Source organism: Lichenostomus cassidix, unplaced genomic scaffold, assembly GCF_008360975.1.
Source record: "Lichenostomus cassidix isolate B80296 unplaced genomic scaffold, HeHo_3.0 HiC_scaffold_43, whole genome shotgun sequence".
In the NCBI taxonomy this organism is placed as follows: domain Eukaryota; kingdom Metazoa; phylum Chordata; class Aves; order Passeriformes; family Meliphagidae; genus Lichenostomus; species Lichenostomus cassidix.
Window position 1 is genome coordinate 3,177,050 of NW_028147635.1, and position 23,464 is coordinate 3,200,513.

Sequence of the window (23,464 nt, forward strand, 5' to 3'; positions counted from 1 at the left end):
CATGTGTTGTGGGGTGTGGGTGTTGTTGGGGAGGGACCTACCACCATCCCCACTCCTGTTCTGGCTTCTCCTGGGACTGGTCCAACCCTGCAGACACAGCCACAATTTGGGGGTGCCTGTGACCCCTGGGGTGGGCAGCCTATGTTGTGGCAGCTTCTTCCTCCTCCATTGAGACTGCAGGGCTGCTGGCTGGAGTCCCCATCCAAGGCAAGGAGAAGGTGGAGTTGCTGGAGCTGCTGGAGCTGCTGCTGGCTGCTGGGCTGTCATCCTCACCCACAGCAGCTGGGAGCACAGAAGCCTCTGGGCCTCCTCTCTGCACTGCCTCACAATGATGTCAGTGGTGCCCTGGACCAAGCAACATGGAAATGTCAAGGTTGAAAAAAAAAAGAAAAGTATTTTCTTCTTTCTCCGGACAGTGTGCAATGACAGGGACATTGTGACATCACCTGCTGATGAAGGATGATGTCAGTGAGAAGCAGACTGTGACATCACCAAGGGCTGGATTGTGACATCTCAGCCTTCACTGCTTACATATGGGCATAGGCAGAGCCAGGGCCAGTCTGGCTCCGTTCTGAACTCCTACCGAGCGCAACTGCGAGGTGTGGAGGATCGAGCCAGGTTTCTGTGGTGCTGAGTGTGCAGGATCGAGCCAGGTTTCTGTGGTGCTGAGTGGTGCCTGTTCTTGGCAGGTGCCAGTGCCAGACCCAGAGCAATCAGCAGTGTTTGCCCAGCCCTGCCTGGCTGGGGCTGCTGGGCACTGCGTGTGCTTGCAGCACTGATGGGAAACGTCCCCTGTGTTGGACTTGGGGCAGGTGACAGGGCTGTAGGGAGGTGGGAGGGTGTCCTTCCCCTTCCTCCCCTCTCCTGCAGGGTGTGACCCCAGTGAAGGAGGGCAGCTCCTGATCCTCAGCCCTCCCCAACGTGCTTCAGAGGCCTAATATGGCCACAGAGACAGGTGGCAACTGTGCCATCTGCCAGGACACTTTTGATGACGTGGCTTCTGCTCTGCCTTGTGGCCACCGTTTCTGCCAGGGCTGCATCCTGCAGTGGACACACATAAATCCCGTGTGCCCACTGTGCAGAGGAGCAATAGAGACTGTCAGGTTTTCTGATGATGCAGGTGACTATATGGAGATAGTCATCACAGCCCCTGAGCAGCTGCCAGTGGCCACCAGCCAAGCAGGGAGAGCTCCAGGCAGCCAGGACGGGAACAGCTCCCATCCCCCTGTGCCGCCCCATCCCTCTTCTCCTCAGGAGACACCAGCCCAAGCTGTCGGTGGTGTCCTCCCTGAAGTCTGGGCACAACTTTTCCATCAACAACGGGAACTTCTGGAGCCCCTGGAGACTTGGCTGAACCAGAGGATGGAAGACATCTACAGGGAGCAGTGGTGGTGGGCAAGGAGTGCACAGAGTGCCATCCTGTGCACCCTCTGTGTGCATGGGCCTGACCAGGAGATCATGACCCAGAGCTTGCAGGACATCCTGGAGGAACACACAGTGCCACTGGTCCAGGGCACCATCGACATCATTGTGAGGCAGTGCAGAGAGGAGGCCCAGAGGCTTCTGTGCTCCCATGCTGCTGTGGGTGAGGATGACAGCCCAGCAGGCAGCAGCAGCTCCAGCAGCTCCAGCAGCTCCAGCCCCAACAGCCCCAGCTCCAGCTCCTCCAGCTCTTGGACAGGGACTCTAGCCAGCACTCCTGAAGTCTCCGTGGAGGAGGCAGAGGAAGCTGCCACAACGGGGGCCACCCCTGCCAGGGGTCACAGCTACCCCCCAGCTGTGCCCGTGTCCCCAGAGCAGCACCAGCCCCAGGAGGAGGCAGGTCCCTGTGCCCAGAGCACCAGCCCCAGACCCTCTGGTCCCACCCGAGGTGGGGGTCGCTTGCTCCAGCAGCCCTGGCGTCCCCCAAAGAGAAGAGCCCCTGAGCCTCAGGAGTCTCCACACGCCCGCAAGAGGCCTCCTCGCCGGTAGGACTAGCATGGTTCTTTCACCCATTTATTAAGGAAATAAAGAAATAACTGGTTGTTTTTTCCATCACACAGTCTCTGGGTGGTGCTTCCTCAGCCTCCTGGTGCCTTTGCCCTTCCCCTCATGCCCCACCATGGCACCCATGTCCTGTGGGGCATAGCCTGAGGCCGAGGGCCGTGGCAGCAGCACCTCTTCCCACAGGACATCTGCTGCAGCTGCACAGCCCCAGGACAGCAGATGGCAAAGGCAGAGAGGGCAGCAGAGGCAGCTGGTCTTGTCACAGGATGATTTATCAATGCTCCAATGTCTGTGGATGTCACTGCATGGGCACTTGTCCCATAAGAGAGTCAACAACTTGTTATGTTCCACTATGGGGAACTGCAAGGAGTCCTTTTCAAACCAATGGTCTAGGATGAAATTAAGTCAACTGGGACAATGTTGTATCTGAGAACTGAAACAGACCTCAGGAGGCTGGAACCAAAGTAAAACCACAAGACACAAAAGGACCCCAGACTCAAAAAGCCCAAAAGACAGGACACAAAAGGCCCCAAGCACAAAGCCGCAGCTCCAAACCCACAAAAGACAAGACACAAAAAACCCCCGGAATCACCATACCCACGAGTTTGTGATGCAGTTACTTTTAAAGCTCCTGGGCCTTCCCATGGTCTGCTTGCAGACAGGAGTCCCTTGGCCCAGTCCAGCATTTCACTGCAGTCCATTGGTGGAGAGTTCTTTCACCATCTGACTGAAGAATGTCTCTGCAGGGTACAGTGTCCTTGGTTGTCCCCTGCTGACTGCCTGTCCATGTGAGACATTAAATGGTTGCCAGGCAAAGTCTCCCCAGAGACAAGGCTTTCAGCCATCCTCTCCTAGCTGCCTCCTGCAAGTGGCACACGTGCAATCCTTATGAGCTATACCTATGGGCTATGAATGTGCATATGTGTACCTATGTGCAGGAATTTTAATGACACACAACGATGGTGTTACATGTGGAGCACTTGTGCCACTCACACAGCCCTGGGATGAACTGATGCTGAAAAGCCCCAGTAGTGCAGTGAGAAAGGAATACAGAAACACCCCCAGCACGTCTCTGTGCTCTGCTGGCCCTTCAAACACTTTCCCATCAGTTAGGTGTCCATCAGTTCTATATGCTTTATGAGCTTTTATGTCTTTTTATGTGTATATGTGTAATACCATTATTTGGTATGGTATGTGTAATACCATTATATATATGCTCATTTAAACATTCCAGGAATCTCTTTTGGCCCTAATCTCCATATTCCTACAGAAGGTCAGGTCACTCTGGGTTTGACACCAACAAAAATCCAGGTTGTTCAGATCCTAGTCATGATGAGCAAGCACAACTTCTCTGCTGACACAGAGATTGAAGACAAACCCCTCTATCGTCACTGGAAAACAAAAATGAGGAAGTTTCTATGTACTGGAAAGTCTCCTGTATTTACCCTGAAGGACTGTGCCTCTTCCTTTCTCAGCAGCAGCTCAGGAGGCCAAGAAAGACAAGGGAGGGATGTGGCTGATTTCTCTGACAATTTCATACTACTTGTAAATTAGAGCTGAGTCTATTCTTAACATCTTTGCAATGGCAAGTTCTTGCTGAGGATGAAGAGCTGTGTCACTTGTGTTTAGTTTGCATCCAGTTAATGGCACGGTGGGTTTTCATGCTGCAGATGTGACCTCTGTGGCAACAGTCTGGGCGCTGGCAGAAGGTGCTTGTTTCTGTTCCAAAGTGCTTTGCACAGGCTGGGCTCTCTGGGCTTGCATCAGAATGCAAACTGGGGAGGGTAACAGCCACCCTGGGATCAGCTCCCTGCCTTGTCTTCACCCCAAAGCGGTGGTACTTAGTCACTGAGGTGTTCATTCAATGGATTTATAAGTTCTAGTGCAGTGTCTTGCTGCCACAGGGAGCCCGAAATGCCAGGACCTCGGGCTGTGCCCCCCTGCTGCCAGCCCAGCCCCACGTCACTGCCGCACATCCCGGCAGACAGAGTGCACTGAGGAAAAGTCCTTTATTCCCACTGCAAACAGGTGTGCACGTTAGGAAACAAAGACAAATGAAAGCAAGGCCTCCGGCCATGCCATCCTCCCTCTCCTCAGGCTCCTCCGTTCATCCTCCTGCCCTGAGGGCTGCGGGGGCGGGATGGCGTCGTGAGGGCAGCGCCGGGATGGTCCGGGCAGGGCTGGATCGTCTGGGCAGGGCTGGATCGTCTGGGCAGGGCTGGATCGTCTGGGCAGGGCTGGATCGTCCGGGCAGCTCTGGATCGTCTGGGCAGCTCTGGATCATCCAGGCAGTGCCAGGATTTGCTGGGAAGCCCCTGGATTGTCTGGGCTGTGCCTGGATCCCCATGGCAACACTGGATCCCCCGGTAGCCCCCCAGCTCCCTCCCAAACACACCCACTATCTGCTCTTTGGGAACATGGTGATCTTCCAAATGTATGGAACTGGTGAGAAACCTCATCAAGGTGTGTGATTGGGAAAAATGAAAATTCCTGTAGGAGAGGAGATGCATGGCAAAAGCATCATCCACCTTCCCTCAGCCCAGGCTGGGGCTGACAGCATCCACAGCACTGGGGCAGCTCGTGTCTGCTTCCTGAGGGAATTTTTTCCTCATCAAGTCAGATGAGGAATTTTTTCCTCATCAAGTCAGAAGAGGAAGGAGAGGGCATTCCAGAGCTCATTTCAGTGCTCCAGCTGAAATGTCTATTGAACTAAAGGTGTGTATGGTGCCACTGGTCTGGTTTTGTGGAGCTCCCTTGTATACACTGGGCGACCACAAAAGAAAAAGGAAAAAAAGGTATTTAACAGATATCCTGCTTTTTTCAGTGACTGTTTCTTCTTGCAAAATCATTAAACTTTATTTCAAAGACTCAGCAAACTGTTTTTGTCACCTGCAGAGAGACCTAGAGGAAAGGAGACTGCTGCCCTGCTGTGGGAAAAATCCAAGCATACAGTGGCAAAATATGGCCGTGAACGCCCTGATAAACAGGGGAGAGCAGCATGTTTGGGAATGTTCTCATTTCCTTCCCCACGTGCCTCTGCCTGGGTGCTGCTTCAGGGATCCCCTGCTTGGCAAAATGATGAAAATAAATTCACTCTTGATATTTCATCCATAGTTTTGTGTTTGTCCCTGTAAGCTACAGAGATATGATGTAAAAAGGAATAATTTACATCAGTCTAAACTGCTTGAGCCACTTCTGTGGCACTTCATTTGCTTCTCTGTTCCACCCCTGTGTTCAGGAATCTGTACTGGCCACCTGCCTTACACGACTTACACCTTCCACACCAAGTGCTCCAGAGAAAACGAGCAGAGAGGTTGCTGCCAGCCAGGCCCAGCAGAGTCAGGACACTGCCACGACACCAAATCAGCAGAGGAATTGAAGCCCAGAGTAATAAAGGCAGCCTGGCTGGTGCTTGGCTTCAGTGCAGTTTGTCACAGCTGATTGGAAGGATGCCTCAGGCAAGAGCTCCAGGCAAGGCAGGGAGTTCAAAAGGAGGAGCAGTGGTGAGATTGAACAGGATGCTCTGCTTCATCTGCAAAACCTCTGGTGACGTGGAGGACATTCAGATTATAAATACAGGAGCTCCTGTTGGACACAGGAAACTGGGCATATGGACCAGGCTAGGAAATGCACAGGAATGAAGGATGGCAGCTGTGAGGTGCTCAGCACCCACCTCAGTGGGCTGCAGCTGCCCTTGGCCTGAGCTCGGGAGGATCTTCCCTTTTCCTTTGGAACTCCCTGGCAAACACAGAGCCTTTCAGCCCACAGCAGTCCCCTCTGTGGGAGCACCAAGAGATTCACAGCCTCGCCAGGCTGGGTTGCCACCCTGTGTGCTGCAGCTCCTGCCAGGCCTGCTCAGGGAGCTCAGGCAGCTCTGCACACATCTGTCTCCTGGGAATTGCTCACCTGGGAGGGAGCAGCAGCTGGAGACTGCAAAGACAAAGCAAGCATCTGCTTTGCTATCAACCCCAATGCCAGGCAGTGTCCAGCGTGGCACATGGAGCTTTCAGCTGCACAATGCGTGTGGCCAAGCATGTGTCCTCTCAGGCTCCTTGTCTCAGGAGATTTTCAGCCAGGCTGCAAGAGCTGCATTTGCAAATGCGTTTGAGTGCTGCAGCACCTCTGCAGGCACCTGACACAGCCAGTGGGATCCAATGTCCTGCAGGAAAATCCCTGTTTGCCTCACAACGAGTTCCACAAAACAGCCTGGCAGCTGCTGGCCTGCAGAACAGAGAGTTCTGGAAAATCTCCTTGGCATGGCTGAGAGCTCTGCTCCCTGCAGAGATCCTACAGAATGATCTCTGCACCAGGGCAGCTCTCTAGGAGGAGAAGTGGACGCAAGAAAAGGAGCTTTTGCATCAGACCAAGGCCTTGTGGCACAAGTCACAAGCACTTGGTGTCCCTGCATCCCTCCCGCCCCAGGCAGCGCCTTTCTCCTCTGCCCCACACAGCACACACTGCAACGCCCCAGAGACCAAAAGGCTTCGGCCTTCAGCAGTTTCCCCCAAATCAATGACTACAGCACAATGAAAACAACAAGCACTTCTGATTTGTCAAATCCATCATTTTATTTCAATGAAAGCATCTTGTGGAACCTGTTCTAATTGAGCAAGAGCTACAGCTCAACTACCTGAGGAACAGATTCCAGAGGAACATATTCCAGGTCAAATGCTAAATAATATTATCTATCATAAAAAAAAGAGTTCCCTAGCAGTTTTCTTTCCCAACTAATGTCTAGTTTAAAGCTTCAGAACTCTTTACCTTGTTTAATTAATTAATTTAGTTAATTTAGTTATTAGGGTTTAATTTTAATGAAGTTAGTTAGTTATTAATTTTTATTAATGATTAATTTTTTTTTTGTTTCTTAATTAAACAGGAAAAGAGGGCATGAGAGGGCCTTTATCCAATTTTCCTTAATTCTAGAAGAGAGCTCTACTAATATCTAGCCCTATTTTAACCTACAGAATTTAAGTCTAATAAATTCTCTTACTTTTGCTCCTCAAATTCTTGAGGCAGCAAGTACAATGGCACCTCAGTCTTGAGCCTCCTGGCCCTGCAGCAGATGGACATTGCCACCCAACTTGGTGGCATCTGCAGAATGACTGAGGGTGCCTTCAGTGGTCTTGTCCAGGTCATTGGAAATGTCACTGTCAATGTCAGGGTTTGGTTACTCAGACCAGAACCCTGACTTGCTTTGGCACTTGCTTTGGCACGTCTTGTTTCCTGGTCACCTCCATGTCACAAAGAAGGAGAAGCAGGTTCTTTGTTTGGGGCCTTGCCAGAGTGGAGAAGGTGCCTTTGAAACAGATTTTTTGGGGAAGGGAACCTCTCCATCCCAAGCCTGCCAGTCACATGCCAAGAGCTGTGAGGGATGCCTGGGACAATGCAAAGGCACTGCAGATCCTCCAGCCAACACATCCACTTCCTGCAGGGCCTGGCTCAGGGGCTGTGCACAAACACACATGGAGCAAAGGAGAGCAAGGACAGAGCGTTCCAGAGCTCATTCCAGTGCTCATGCCTCCGTGGGTGTTACAGCATTGGCATTCCCACGGAGCCATGGTGGGATGGCTCCTCTGACTGGAGCACTGGAATGAGGTGTCTGAGGCTCCCAAATGCCCTGAGCACCCTCCTGAAGTGGGACAGCTGCCACTTGGGGACAGCCACAGCCACAGCTGAGCGCAGGCCTTGCAGACACTCAAACAACCACCTGTGTCACTCTAGGAATTGCTGTCCCCAAGTGCCATCTGGAATGTCCCATAGGAGGGACCCTGAGGCACTGTCTGTCATCCTCTATCCTCCAGGCTGGGTGGCTGCATTCCGGCCAAAAGTCACTTGGGAGGGACACAGAGCCACTGTCCTCGTCAGCATTCCCACTCAGGTCTCTGTCTTCGGCCCAGGCCTCTAATGGGAGAGACCCTGAGCCACTCTCTGCCTCACTGCTCCAGCTCAGCTGTGTCTTCAGCCCATGACCAACATGGAAGGAGCCTGAGCCATTCTCTTCCTGAGACCTGCTGCTCAGCTCTTCATCTTCAGGCCATGCCTCACCTGGGAGGGACCCTGAGGCTCTCTCCTCCTCAGTGCTCCAGCTCAGGTGTGTGATCTCTGCCCATGCTGTGCCCAGCCCTGGCAAACTGCACACAGACCTGAGCTTGTTTGAGCTGGACCAGTCCTCAGCTGGTGCCCCTGACAGGCATGGCTCTGCTTCTGCCCCTGCCCAGGGAGATCTTCCAGCTGACTGGGCAAGGGGCTTGGGGGCTCTGGTGCATAACTGGGTATGGAGTTGAGGCCTTTTCCCCGCTGTGTGGGGCTCTGATGAGCAGAGCTGGGCTTTGGCCTGTGGCTGTTCATGGATGAAGGTTCCCGTGCTCTTGCCCATCCCTCACGGGGCCTCACAGGAGGCCTCTCTTCTCTACTTCTCCAGCTTGGATCTCATTTGTGTTCCCCTCGCCAGTCTTCCTCCAGGATGACACAGGACTTCTCATTAATCTCTGGTTCTGTCAGCACAGCCCCTGCTGCTGCCCCTGCCCCCTGCCCACCCAGAGCTTCCAGCTGGCCGGGCTCCGGGCTGGGGGGGCAGCAGGGGCTGTGCGGGGCAGCTGCCCGGCTCTCCGGCCCCAGTGCGGGGGCTGCTGCTGCCGTCCCTGTCCCCGTGCCCTGATGCGGGGGCCGCCGTGTCCCCGGCTGCTGGCCGCGTCGCCGGATCACAGCCGCCATCCCGCTCAGGATGGCACGGGAGCCGCGCCGCAGCGAGCGCAGCAGAGCCTGGCCGCGGCCCCTGGGGCTGTGCGGGGCTGCCCGGCTCTCTGCTGCTGCCGCCTGCGCCACAGAGGCAGCACAGGAGTCACGGTGCTCCTCAGCTTCCTGCGGGGCTGCCCGTGACTCGCACTTGGACAGCTGCACGGAGCAGGAGAAGGATGAGGACCAGCTGGCCCTCTGCGGTGCAAACGGCCCCCCTGGCACAGCAGCTCCCTCCGTGCCCGCAAGCCCGCCCCGAGCCCCGAGGCAGCTGCCTGCTAGCCCATCCCTCACCTTCTGCCTTCTGCCAAACATCAGCCACTTCTTCTTGGGCTGCACGTCGCTGCTCATCTCCTTGTCCGTGGACATCTTGGAGTCGCTCCGATGCTACCCTAGCCCGGGGAGATGATGTCTCCAGACGGAGCTGCTCCCCTGGCACTGAGAACCCCCAGCCATTTGGTGCCCTTTTATAGCCTCCCGCTCACGCCGTGTCCCCAGGTGTCACAATGGGCTCTGGGCACACGCAGCCACACGTCACAAAGCAGCCTGCAAGGCGCTGCTGTCCCCACGGGCCACTCCCCAGCAGCCCCAGGACAGCGGCGGGCTAGGGGGGCTCAGAACCAGCTGCAAAGCGGCTGGAACCGGCTGGGACAGCAGTGTGCAAAGAGGGCGGTGACAGAGCTGTCACACAGCCTCTCGCAGGGACATATCAGGGACTGCAAAAGCAATCAGTGCATGCGCCACAGCTTTAAAAAACTGGGTTTGCACATCATGCACAGCTGTAAAGTTGTAGAAGGCATTGCTGCAGGCTGAAATTTATTTGTAAATAATTAGAAGGTAGAAATGCTTGTGGAAACTATTCCAAAAAATCCTTTTTCTGTCCAAAAAATCATTTTTGGTGTCTGTTAATTCTAATAATTGCACACTCAGCAGAGAATTCCCTTCTCAAATCAGGCTAGAGGCCCCACTGAAAAATGCAGAGTCTCTTGCACATGGAACATGTGCAACCCCAAGTTTAGGGTCAAGAACTGTGGTGTGCAGATACTGGGCTCATTGGGAAAAAGGTTTTCCTTCCACCATAGTTGAGAATTCCATCATTTGCCCCTTTAGAATGCAGAATAAAACAGAGGAGAACTCCCACGGTTCAGGAGGCAAAGGAAAGAACTCCAGAGATGAGATGTTGGAAAACAATTTCAAAAACGACTGAAATGTTCACACAGCTCCATTTGAAACTGGGAAATTGCAAGAGGAAGTGATGGTGAATACTCCCATTTCAGAGAGCTTGGCTGGGCTCTTGTGAAGGACTTGTTCCCTGGGAGGGTGGGGAGGCCCTGGCACAGGGTGCCCAGAGAAGCTGTGGCTGCCCTGGATCCCTGCAAGTGTCCAAGGCCAGGTTGGATACTGGGGCTTGGAGCAGCCTGGGATAGTGGAAGGTGTCCCTGCCCATGGCAGGGGGTGGCACTGGATGGGCTTCAAGGTCCCTCCCAACCCAAACTATTCTGGGGTTCCATGATTCTCTGGTTCTACAAACTACTGTGAAACATTTCACATCAGCATGGAGAAGTCAATTCCATCCTGCTTGGAGATCCAAATGATAACATTTGATGTATTTATATCTGTTAGAACTTTGTCATGACCCTGGAACAGGAGATTCCTCTAAAATGTAATAGTGGGAACTTATAATCTTTCAATATAAGGATTTAATGTGTGCCATCTACAAATGATGACTCTGAATGAGGCTGCATGTGACACCCTCCAGTACTAATTTAACAATTAATTCTTCAGGATGTTTGAATGACAGTGAATTTGCTGTCATTCACAAACTCTGACACTGAAATTTCTTGAAAGTCAGAATGGAAAACGAGTTGGATTTACCTCTCTAAAAGACAATGTATATTTTGTAATTTTCAAATTATAAACATGTAAAAGTAGAAGAAGAACACAGTGAAGCAAATTAGGAAGAACAGAGCACTCTAAGGGATCCCTGAATATTTCTTCACAGTAAATCACAAGAGCTCTCTTAAGCATTGAGTAAATGCTTAAGTAAATTGAGTACCTATTAAGCATTGAGTAAATAAACATCTGTGATTTCCAGGCTCATTGTCATGCATGCTTTTTAAAGTTATCCATAAACCCTTTAAATATGTTTGGCATTTCTATCTCTTAGAAGCTGTTGGGAAATTTTTGTTACACTTCTTGAGGTGAATAAAACACACACTTGTTCTGAAATATTGCAAAGCAAAGCACAGACAATTGGTGTCTTGTTTCAACCCAGGCAGCACCTCACAGCCCCTCGGGCACTCCCCACCAGTGGGATCAGGAAGAGAGATGAGAGGGTAAAAACTGGAGTGGGTTGAGATCAAGGCACTTCAACAGGGAAAGCAAAAGGCACCACATGAGCAAAGCAAAAGAAGGAATTCCTTCAGCCCTTCCCAGGGCTGGGCAGCTGTTCAGCACCTCCAGGAGAGCAGGGCTCCATCCCACAGAACAGTGACTTGGGAAGACAAAAGCCATCCCTCCAAACCTCCCCCCTTCCTCCTTCTTCCCCCCACTGCATATCCTGAGCATGAAGTGACACAGTCTAGGATATGCCTGGGGTCACAATGATGCCTTAATAATTTTGGGGTTTTTTCTCTTCATGTGTCTGTAACTTGGTGTATTTCTGTGCTCTTACAGAATGCTGAAAACCTCTGTTCCCAACACATTTAACCAAAACAAAGCTCTCTGGACAGAGATTCAAGGACAAATTCATTACCCTAGGGCCAGAAAATATCTAAACAACAGTGGAAAGGGGGGAGCAGGGCCTGGGGTGGTCAATATCATTGCCTGAAGGTGTGATTAGAGAATTAGGGACCAATATGCTAATAAGACAAAACTTAAAAAAGATAAAGAGCTCGTGACCTGGTGTCCATTTTGGGTGTAGTCCCTGAGGGAGACTTAGCTTGCCCAAATGTACCTTGAAGGCCTTGAATAAATTTGTCTGCTTTTAATACACCTAATTGTTTTGGCTTCTGTTTCAGGTAGCCTGTTCCAGGCATCAGAGTCATCCAGAGATAAAGGACTGAATGTCTGCTGTGACCCATGAGAGCTCTGCAGCCCCAGGGGACACAGCAGGGACAGGGAAAGGAGTGTGGGCAGTGCCTCCTCTGAGCCTCAGGGAACTTCCAGAGGATGATCCAGGGCAGCCCCAAGGCCATCTGGCAGGCCTGGAACAAGGCAGGCAGCTCTGAGCAGCCTCCATGGCCCCAGCAGAGCTCGTGTGGGAGGGCTGAGTGCAGGGAGCAGCATCAGCTGCCTGTGTGTCCCAGCTGGAGCAGCAGAGCCCAGCAGAGGCAGCCCATGGCCCCAGGCAGCACAGCCCCCGTGCTCTGCAGAGCAGCACCCCCAGCTCTGTGGGGCTGTGGGGAGCAGGGCAGGGGCTGCAGCAATGGCTGCTCAGGCCAGCACAGCCGTGATCCCCTGGGAAAGGCTCTGTGGGCAGCTGGGATGTGCCAGGAGAAGAGCAGGAGCCCTTGTGTGTGTGCACAGGAGTCCTGGCAAGAGCTGGGGCAGCAGGAGCTGCCTGAGGAGCCCCGGGGCAAACTCTCTGCTGCTGTCCTGGGCAGTGGGGCTGTCCTGGGGCTGCAGGAGATGCCAGAGCTGAGGATCTCCTGAGCATTCCAGACACAGAGTCACTGTCCCTGACCTCCATTGCTTCCCATTCTTGCTGCAGGGCCAGATAGGACTGGGCTGCTCTGCTGGGCTGGGGCAGAGGTAGGGAGAGGCTGGACTGGGCAGTGCCAGGGAGGGGAAAACAATGGACCCTTGGTTATACAAGTCCCTGCAGTGTCACAGTGGTTCCATGGAGCCCCAGAGAGTCACAATGATCTCCCATATTCCATGGGCCCCCAGAGTGTCACAATGTCCCCTCAATTCCACGAGGCCCTGAAGTGTCCAAATGGTCTCCATGGTTCCTGAAGGCCCTGCAGTGTCACAATGGCCCTTGTTTCTATGGGGCCCTGAAGGACCCCAGAAAGGTCTCCTTGGTTCTGCAGTATCACAGTGGACCCTTGGTTGCACGAAGCCCCAAAATGTCACAATGCTCTCCTTGGTTCCATGGTTCTCCACAGTGTCACAGTGTCCCTTGGCTGGTTAGGGCCCCATGATGTCACAATGGCCCCTTGGCTCCATGAGGCCTTGCAGTGTCACAATGGTCTCCTTATCTTCATGGGGCCCCACAGTGTTACAATGGCACCTTGGCTCCTTTAAGCCCCACAATGTCACCATGGTCCCCTGGGTTACACGAGGCTCTGCAGTGTCACAATGCCCCTTTGGTTCTATGGGGCCCTCACTGTCTGTTTTGCTGGTGGGCAGTGTCAGTACCAACAACAGAGACACCAACTGAGGGAACAGTGTAATTTATTATAACACAAAACTGCAAAGAATTACAAAAGGAGAAGCTCAGCAATGCACAGATTCATTAGCAAAGAATCATAAAAGGATAAGATGGACAAAGCACCCAGTCAGCACTACCAAAGATTGCCTGAAGGGATTTAGAAAGATCCATCACCAGTTAGCCTCAGACTTTACCATCACCCAGACCCACACATCAGCTGGGGAAGCTGTCACAGGCAAGGACTGCAGAGCCACTCTGGACACTGGGAATTCCTGCAGCTGTGTCCAGCCACAGGTGAGGCTTCCAACCTCGCTGGGAGAGGGCCCAGCTTGGAGAGTGCTGAACAAACAAACTGACAGCACTTCTAGTGCAGGAACTTCTGGATTCATTCTCCTCTTGGATTCTCCCAAAGCCTGGCCAGGGCTCAAGGAGGAACCAAGGGAGATTTCTTTCATAGTGCAGCCCCAACAAAGACAGATGGGGCTTTGTCTGGCTTCTAAATACAAAAAGGTAAATACATGTTTCACCAATGCACAGATACATAGATCATTTTGGTAATAATGTTTCATTAATGAATAGATACAAATATAACCATTGACTGGAAGGTTCATCAAGAGGTCAGTATTGCTCAGGCCTCAGTAAAGGACTGTTCAGGCCTTAGTACTTCAATGGGTCCTTTGACTGACAGATGAACTACAACCTTCATCAGAATTCTTTCAATAATACTCTTTTAGAATAGATTTAGGTATTAGGCACAAAGGCATCACCACTTGTTTTGAATTAAGTCCTGTTCAAGTTCATTACTCAGATCTATACTTTGCATTCCTTTTAAAACATGCCTAAATAGTTCCTATTCTCTATGTTATTTATCAAATCCCCCTTTTTACTGAGACTGTGTCTCTTTTCAGACAAGTCTCAGTGCTCCATTTTTTAGCACAAAGTGTCACAACAACTCTAACATGGACTCATAACACACCAAGTGCACACACTGCAATGATTACAGTCACTGCCACAAATGCATTTCACAGCAGCCTCCAATTTGACAGCCATGAAGCCAATCCCACCAGGGAGAATTTTCTTCTTTCTGCCACTCTTCTACTGCTCTTCCTATCAAGGTGATTCCTGACTGTTGAACTCAAACCCATCACTGACACAAGTGCATCATTCCTGTCCTAGAATAGCACAAGTTCCTCCCTGGACAGAAAGCAGATAATCCAAGGCCATGGAGTTCTGCAGAGCCCCACTGGTGTTTGTTGGAGCTCATAGGATGAGCTATTCAGTATTTTAACATCATAATTTTCTACTTCTTCTCATAATCAAATTAGCTCATTAACATAAACTCCATAGGACAAGGCAGTGCACATGGGACACAGGGTGAACCAGAATCTTTGCCTTTCTGAAATCAAAGGCACTCTTTGGGTGGAAAATGTTCCCTTGACCCTAACTCTTCCCTGTGGTTGTTGCCAAAGTAGCCAAAAGGGTGGCACTGCAGCTGAGAATGTTGTAACACTGACCCTGAGCAGCTCCAGCACCCCAAGCTCTACTGACATTGTGAGTGATGTTCAAGCACAGAAATCCATTCACATTCTGGCCTCTAGCTATAACAAGGTAGGTTTCTCCTGAAGGCAAATCCTAGTGAATCCTCTAAAATTGATAAATGTATTCCTTTTTTCCACAGTACAGTTTTTTTTAATTATCCCTTCATTGTCTCTGTTACAAGTCAGAGTCCATTGACAGAGTTCTGCCACCCTGTAGCGTGGGCCCTCCAAGGGAATCCTGTTCCTCCCAACATTAGTTGAGAACAGACCCAGCAATTAGTTACACTGAATACTTTGGCTACTTTGACCTTTATATTTTCATAAGTATTTTCATGACTAATCCCTTGGTGAAACTCCAGAGGTGATTCTAGCAAACAAAGATTCTGGTTGACTATCAAGATACAACTTACAGACATAAGCAATACTTCAGTGACAAGGTTATTCATCCTTTTTCCTCAATCTCATTCAGGTCAGGAACAATAATTCCATTGTCCATGGAGCTGGCTCCTTTTTAATTCCACAATAATGCCCCAAGGTCCTTTGCTGTTCAGCTTCACTGTGGTGTCTGTGGGTAACAAGGCTTGGTGGGGTCCTTTCCCCTTTGGCTGGAGAGCTGCCAGGTCCCAGTCCTTGAGGTGCTCCAGGCTCCTGGCTGGAATTCCTGTGGAAGGCACTCAGGGTCACATCAGCCTTCACATGGAGCCCTGTGGATCAGAGCATTTTCCAAAGGGAACGTTGGGACAAACAGGGAGATTTGGTCTGGCAGGATCTGTGAAACAACATCCTATAACATCTACTTGTTCTCCCATAGAACACTTGGCTGCAGGGACATATTCCCATTGTTCCTGCCCAGGTTTCAGGATTCAAACTGCATTATCTTTCCCCAGAGCTGTTCCTTTAGTTGGCTCAGGAGGGCCATTTGGCCTCTGGACCCACAACTTAGCTCCATTATTAGGAGTGGTGGATCCAAACCCTTTATCTCCACAAGCAGTACAGATTTGAGGTGGATCTCCTTTTTTTCACAATTCTTTTAAAAACTGTATTATCAGTAATTGTCCTACCCTGTCATGGGGTTGCATAATCAAATCTTGTTCACTGTTGTTAACCAGAATTTAATTTCTTCTTGATTATTTGTATCGATTTCTCCTCCCATGACATGAACACTTTGGAAGGCCAAGCTTTAGTGAGCAGTTATCAAACCAAAGTGTTCTGGAGGAATCTGAATTTCTGTTTTGTTATTGATAAATCTCATTTGCTTCTGATTTATCCTCATTAAATCTAATGCATAAAGGTCCAGCCATGCAGCTTCTGGAGTGGACCTGTAAGGGGTTCTCCATCAGGACAGGTTCCCATCTCCTCATTTTTTCATCTGCTCTTTTAACAAACCCTCCATCCGTTCCACAAATCCTACAGCTTCTGGATAGATTGGTATATGAAAAACCCAGCAGCCTTAATCACTTTATTTCTCACAGTAACAGACAAAGCATTCCATATCACAGTATCAGCAAACCCTATAAAAATAGCCAATTTCATCCCATCCTCCTTTATTCATTATACACAAACTCGCCAATTTTCCCACTGATGTTCAGGTCCTGGCCAAACATTTTCTGTAAGGTATTTAGTGTTACATTCCTGAGCAGCAAAAGGTAACAAATTAATATTGTCAGCATTATTTCACATTATTATTTAGTTTGTATCTATATATATGCATACATACATATTTTAATTATATTTTTACAAATAATTTTTATGATACATATATTTATTAATTATATTATTATATAATTTCACTTGCACAAAGAAATCTGAGCTCAAGATTAAAAACTTCTGTTGCTCCATGTGGGAGCATTCCAAACACAATTGTTCCTTCTGTTGGTGCTTTATACAATATACTGTTAATAAAATTTATCCTCATCTTCCCAAACCCACAAGTTCTTTTCCTTTTTCCATATGCAATTTTGGATGCATTTTAATACATCCAGCAGATCAGCTTCTTTTAGCTGACTTCCCCATTGCTCACACAGTGCTCTGATCTCAGCCCACTCCAGAGCCAGCCAACTATAGGGAAGGTTTTCCCAACCAGCAATCTTGGATGGGACCAATTCCTTACATTTACAATTAAAAAATGACATTTTGCTGTGATCTGGACAGACTATGCCAATTTTGTTTTGCCAGTGGGCAGGGCCAGCACCAAAGACACAGACACCAACTGAAGGAATCAGTGCAATTTCCTACAGTTCAGAGCAGCAAAGAATCACAACAGGAGAAGCTCAGCAATGCACCCAATCATTCCTACCAAAGATTGCCTGAAGTGATTTAGAAAGATCCATCACCAGTTAGCCTCAGACTTTACCATCACCCAGCCCCACACATCAGCTGGGGAAGCTGTCACAGCCAAGGACTGCAGAGCCACTCTGGACACTGGGAATTCCTGCAGCTGTGTCCAGCCACAGGTGAGGCTTCCAACCTCGCTGGGAGAGAGCCCAGCTTGGAGAGTGCTGAACAAACAAACTGACAGCACTTCCAGTGCAGGAACATCTGGATTCATTCTCCTCTTGGATTCTCCCAAAGCCTGGCCAGGTCAAGGAAGAACCAAGGGAGTTGACTTTGACCATAGAGCCCCAAACCAGGCCAGATGTTGGATTTCATGGCCTTGTTTAGCTTCTAAATACAGAAAAATCAATACATGATTCACTAATGAGTGAATACATCTACCACAATGCTAATGATCATGCATATTTTGTTAATGAGAGGATACAAAGATAACATTTTGTTGGAAGGTTCATCGAGAGGTCACTTTGGCTCAGGCCTGTTGTTCAGGCCTCAGTCAGGCCTCTTGTTCAGGCCTTAGCACTTCATGGATGTGGTTTAGTGCTGGGCTGACAGTGCTGGGTGAGCGGTTGGGCTTGATAAGCGCAGAGGTCTTTTCCAACAGAAAAGTGTCTAGAATTCCAGGATTTCATCTGCTCCATTCAGCCTGGTACAAGTTAGCAGCATCATTTTGCTCAGAAAGTTCCCTCTTGGTCAGCTCTTGAGGCCTAAGGCTTCAGGCCCTCTAGCTCCTGGTGCTAAGCTGCTCATGATGAACAAGAGGACTATGAGAGAAGAATACAGCTCATCCAGTTCCTTCTGGGACACTGAGAGGGGAGGGTGTGAAAACAGGAGCATTGTTTGGTGTCACCTCCTCTCTGCCCTTCAGGCCTTTCAGTGCTCTGAAACAGCCAAGAGCTTTCTTCAGGAGTGCAAGGAAGCAGCTGTTCCTTCTGCCAGGTCTGGCTCTCTCCAGTCTCTGCACTTGACTGCTTTTGTCCCTCTTGCTGTGCCCTCTGTTCCTCCTCTGCTCGCTGGCTGCTGCCCAGGACTGTGCAACTGGCCCAGATCAAGTGCTCGAGAGCCTCATTTCTCTGCCCTTGGAGCTGCCTGGGCACAGCAGCCTTTTCCATCTGCAAGCTCCATATGGACAGGGAGTGCCCAGCTCCGTTCCTTGCACAACCTCCAGGAGCCCAGGGCCTGCCATCTCAAGTTCCTGCTGGCACTGAGGGCTCCCAGGTGCCTCAGGCTGCTGTGATACCACTGCAAACAGGAGGCAAGAGTGGCAGGGGCTGTGCTCAAAGTCAGCTCCATTTGCTGCTGCTGCTGCTGCTGCTGTGGGGTCATTTGTCCAGCCCTGCCCCAGACTCAGGGATCAGCTCCAGGCCCTGCTGCTGCTCCCTCGGGATCAGCCACAATCTGGTTGTTGCTCTCAAAGCCAGCAGAAGCAGTGGCTGAAGCAGCAGGTGCTGACAGTGCCCCAAGCCCTGGGGCCAGAGGGAAGGGAGCTGCTTCACATGAGGACCAGGAGCAAAGGACATTTCTTTTTAGGACATGTTTTCTGTTTTAAGGAAAAGAAAAGAGAAAAGAAAAAAGCCTAGATGAAATATGAAAGATAAAAACAAAACTCAGGTGTGTAGTGTAAAATCTTCTGTAACTTTGGATTAAGAGGTAACTGATCTTTTGTAAAAGAGAGCTCAGTTATTTACTTTGTCAATGTGCTGATAGCATGGATCTATCTTACTGACCCTCAGCAGCCTTTTTTAATAGATTCTGGGGTTTGTTTCCAATATTAAGTTATTTTAAATTGTGGTTGAAGCAGTAAGAAATTGATTGTGCTCTGCCAGCTCCGAGCAGGACTGGGAATCTAGATTCTGTTGATCCCCATCTCATTAGGAAGATGTCCTTCCTTCTCACCCTGTGAATGAGCTGTGCATTCCCTTTGAAATTGTCAGTGGTTTCTTAAAGGTGCAGAGTCCCACTTACAGCTTTTTGCTCTGGTTTGGAAGTGGAGAAGGGGAATTCTTCATTCATCAAATCCAGACTGCACTGCCTTAGGAACACAGCCCACTCGCCAGGTTTGGCTCACTCGTGGCACTTCTAGAGGAGGAAGAAAGTGCAATTGCACAATTCCAGCCCAAAAGGAATGAAGAGTGGGACAGACAAAACATCCTGTGGACATCGTGTTGTGGGTGTGGGTGTTGGGGTTTTGTTGGCCGCAGAGCCCTGCTGGAAGGAGAGAAACCAGAAACTGCCCATCAGCTGAAGGCTCCTGTCCCCCTTGTCCCAACTGCCCACAGTGCTCAGGCCATGCTGGCTGAGCTCAGAGCTGTGCCCAAACCTCCCCATCATTGCTGCCTGTGGGAGGAGAGCAGGAGGGCAGGACATGTGCCCAACCTCCAGCCAGCCATGGCAGAGCCACCTCCTCAGCAGCTGCCCAGAGCAGGATGCTCCTGTGCTCGCTGCCATCTCCCCAGAGCCCTCATCCCATCCCTGCTGAGAAGATGGGGATCCACCTCATGGCATCTGCTGCTGGAAGAAAAGCTGCTCCCAAAGGATGTCCTCACCTTTCTCCAAGGGCACATCTGAACCAATTCTGCAGCTGGTCCCAGCACTGCCCCATCCAGACCAGACACCAGTGAGAGCTCTTCCTTTAAAAACCAAACAGCAAAATAATGAGATTACAAACCAAAGGTAGAAACAAGAAAAAAGTTACAACATTATCACTGTCAGGAGCTCAAGGAAGGACTGACCCCTCCATGCCAGGGAAAAACCCACTCACAGCTGGGGAAAACCAAGGTTTCTCCCTTGCCCCTTCATTGCTCCCCCAAAATAATGGTAATCCAGGGCAAACAAGGGCAGCGGAGCAGCCCAAGCCCTTCCTCCCCTGCCAAAAAAACCTGCTGCTGCACAGCTTCTGGAGTCCCACCTCTGCTCCCCCCATGGGGGTTTGTTTTGGTCAGGGTGGCTCCCCCCAGCTCCAGCCCCAGCCCAGGGCACGCTACCTGCTGGGGGCTGCTGCTAGGGCCTGGGGCTGCTGCTCCCATTTGGGATCCAGCCCAGCTAAAAATCAGCTTGGCAGCCCACTGAAGAATGAGCTGCACCTGCCCCAGCAGAGCGGGCAGGGAGCCTTCGGTGCCCAGCCAGGCTGTGCAATGCCCACGTGTGGGAGCATCCTCCTGGCTGTGGACTCATCTGCACGTTGGCTCTGGAGCCTGGCTCTGAAGCAGGTGCCCAAATCCCAGTGGATCGTCTTCAGCTTACCGGGGGCCAGGTCGAGGGAGATCTTGTCATCCTCCACGTTGTCCTCTGTGTCTCCAGCAGCAGCCCCACCTGGTGCAGCTCCTCTGGGGGCTCCTTCTTCCCTGGGGGTGGGAGAGACCAGGCTGTCAGTGTTCTGCCCAGGGCCCCAGCTGAAGTGCGCCGAGCAGGACAAGCAAAAGCAGCTTTCGTGGTAGCCAGCAGTGCTGGCAAGAGCAGCTCAGCTCCAGCACATGAGAGAGCTGCGTGTTCCCATCCCGTGGCCCCTGCTCCGTGACATGGGCATGACAAAAAAGGCTGCGTTCCTTGGATTTTTATTGCCAAGGGATCTGTGTGGAGCTGCCACTTACCAGGCCAACGAATCCAATGGGCTGTGAGGCTCTCTCCCTTCTTCTACGGCTGATGAATATCCTGCACCCAAGGATCACTGAACAGGTCTTCCAAGGATGGCCTGTCCATGGAGTGCACGGATAAACACCACCGGATGAGCCCTTGGCAGTCTGCGGAGAGGAAGCAGAAAGCGCCAGTCAGTTGGAGAAGGCTCCTGTCCGCTTTGCCCCACTATTCCTGAGCACGCCCAGGCTATGCTGGATATGCTCAGAGCTCAGCCTAAGCTTCCCCATGCATTCTCTGCCTGGGAGGAGAGCAGGACGTGTGCCACCTCCTCAGCAGCTGCCAGAGCAGGAGCTCATGAGCCCGCCGCTGTCTCCCAGCGCTGCTCTTCCCCCCCGTGCCGCAGAGATGAGGATGCACCTGGAGAGAGCCGTTCTGGCAGCGGGAGCTGGCCCCAGCTGATACTTCGGCCCCTGCTGAACGGGTGCTCCCCGCAGACCATCTGGTGCAACACGATGCCCAAGGACCAGACGGTAGCGGGCTCGCCGTAGTACCAGCCGAAGTCCTTCCACTCCGGGGGGCTGTAGGCTGCTGTTCCTACAGAATACACACACAGTCCATCAGGGGAACGCTGCCTGCTCCCAGAGCCTCGCCCCAGCATCCCTGGGCACGCCGGGTGAGCCGCTGCCTTCTCGCCAGCAGCACCTGGGACTCGGGCACAAACTTGGGCTTGCAAGAGGGCAGCCCTGGGAAGCCCTGGGAAGGCCCAAGCTTGGGCCCTGACATGCTGGGCCACCAGATGCTGGGAGTGGGAGCAAAGCCCTGGCTGGGCTCACCTGCAAAGCTGGTGTATGCTGCCTCCTGGAGATAGGTGCCACAGCCGAAGTCAATCAGCTTGGCCTGTCCCGTGCACAGGTCGATAATGATGTTCTCTGGTTTGATGTCCCTGTGCAGGACCCCGCAGATGGTGCAGTGCCACACAGCCTCCAGGACCTGCTGGAACAGCTCCCGCGCCACCTCCTCGGACAGGAAGCCCCGTGCCCGAATGAAGCGGGAGAGGTCCTGGGAGTGCTCCGGGCGCTCCATCACCATCCAGATGCAGGTGGAGAGCTCAGCCCACTCCAACAACTGGATGATGCTAGGGCACCCCGTGGACACCTTGCTCAGCAGGACTATCTCCAGGGGTGCGCTGGTGCCGTCGGGCTGCGGGAGGAGCACCGTGCCGTCAGCGGGGCTGATGCCGTGCCAGGGCTCCGCAATGATGCCCTCAGCAAGCCCAGTATGCTCTGCGTCCTCCGCTGAGCCCAGGCACCCGCTCCCTCTCCATCCCTCCCTCCTTCCCTCCCTGCAGGCGTCCTGGTGCCCTGCAGCCTGCCGGGCCCCGGCTTATCCCCACGGACCCGGCACGCCCCGCTTTCTCCCGCTCGCCCCAATGGCTCACTCACCAGCTCGGCCCAATGCCGGATGCGGCTCCGGAACACACACTTCACGGCCACCTGCGAGCCAAGGGGAGCAGTGGCATGAGCTCGCCGCCCGCCCTGCCCAGCCCCACCCTCCTCCTCCTCCTCCGCCCGCCGCCAGCCTCGCCACTCACCGGGGCGCCGTCCGCCACGCGTGTCGCTGCATAGACGCTGCCGAACCCGCCTTTGCCCAGCAGCGAGCCCACCCGGTACCGCTCCAGCAGGGCCTCCTGCGTCGTTCCTGCGGGCGAGACACGGCTCTCAGCCTCCGGCCCGGGGCCACCCGCGGCCCCCGACCGCCTCTGCACCGCCCCGGGCCGGGCATCCCCCTCGCAACGGGGCAGCGGCGGCTCGGGGCCGGCGGCCGCGCTGTTGAGCGGCGGAGCTCGGGCCGGGGAAGCTGCGGCCGAGGCGGCGGGAGCGGCCGAGCCGCGTGTGTCCTCCTCGGGCCCCGGGAGGAGCCGGGGCCGCCGCCGGGCTTGGAGCCGGGGCCGCCGCCGGGCTTGGAGCCGGGGCCGCCGCCGGGGCTGGCGCCGGGCTTGGGGCCGAGAATGCCGGGGCCGAGAACGCCGGGGCCGCAGCCCGCACAGGCGGAGCCAAGGACAGACGATGCTGCCCCAGCCGTGGCCACTGAGGCCCGCCCAGCAGCGCCACAGCCATGCCGGCGACAGCCGGGCGGAGCCGAGAGCGCGGCGGGCCGCCCGGGGGCGGGAAGGGGGCAGCCCCGGCCGGGGCTGGGGGCGGGCCGGGCGCATGGCCCCGCCCGGCAGGGGGAGAGGGAGCCCGCGGAAGGAGAGGACACAGGGAAAGGGACACCGGGAGAGGAGGCGGGACAGGGGGAGAGGGAGAGGAGGAGCAGGAGAAAGGGACGGAGAGGGTCCTAGAAACTGTTCCTTAGCTGCAGCTGCGCCGCTGCTGCCGCTGCCGCCGCTGCAACTGAAGCTCCGGGGCAGTTAGTCCGAGTGGCAGTTAGTCCGAGTGGCCGTTTGTCCGAGTGGCCGTTTGTCCGAGTGGCCGTTTGTCCGTTCCCCGCTCGCCCCCGCGCGCCCCACGGCCGAGCCCCGCGCGCCCCCGGGGGCAGCCCCTGAGTCTGTCCAAACACGGGAACTTTGCCGTGTTCAGCCCACATCCAGAGGCTTGACTGCTGCACAGTGGCACAGCAATCCCCTTGGCTGCTCTGTGCATTGTCCCTGCTGAGGGTCAAACACCAGCGGAGCACATTCCCTGTCCCTAGAATTCATACCTGACCCAAGCACTGCACTTTTGTCTCCAGCATTGCTTTCCAAGCAGAACAGGGGAAGACAAACTGTGTGTAACTCGTGGTATTTTGGAGAGTCTAAAACATGCTAAGTCATAGATCTTCGAGGTGAGATCCATTTGCAATTAATGGCATGGAGAAGTAGTGCAACATGGAAAAGGAGAGCACATAAATAAATAGAGGAAAACATCTCAGATTGTTTCTTTGC

The 23,464-nt window shown here is 52.8% G+C and overlaps 1 protein-coding gene and 1 long non-coding RNA gene across 2 annotated transcripts in view; one reads left to right on the top strand and one right to left on the bottom strand.

Moving 5' to 3' along the window:
* Positions 1-23,464, top strand: part of LOC146421181 (uncharacterized) — a 66,711-nt gene that overhangs the window by 21,486 nt on the left and 21,761 nt on the right. The gene's annotated exons all lie outside the window — the stretch shown is intronic.
* LOC146421183 (serine/threonine-protein kinase pim-1-like) overlaps positions 20,211-23,464 on the bottom strand; it is a 5,733-nt gene continuing 2,479 nt past the window's right edge. The window contains exons 4-9 of the mRNA XM_085047678.1: positions 22,133-22,398; positions 21,984-22,076; positions 21,375-21,741; positions 20,959-21,135; positions 20,556-20,705; positions 20,211-20,309 (exon numbers count right to left, since the gene is read on the bottom strand). Of these exons, the coding sequence (XP_084903804.1) occupies positions 20,599-20,705; positions 20,959-21,135; positions 21,375-21,741; positions 21,984-22,076; positions 22,133-22,398 (1,010 nt within the window). The 3' untranslated portion in view covers positions 20,211-20,309; positions 20,556-20,598. The remainder of the gene's footprint in view (positions 20,310-20,555; positions 20,706-20,958; positions 21,136-21,374; positions 21,742-21,983; positions 22,077-22,132; positions 22,399-23,464) is intronic.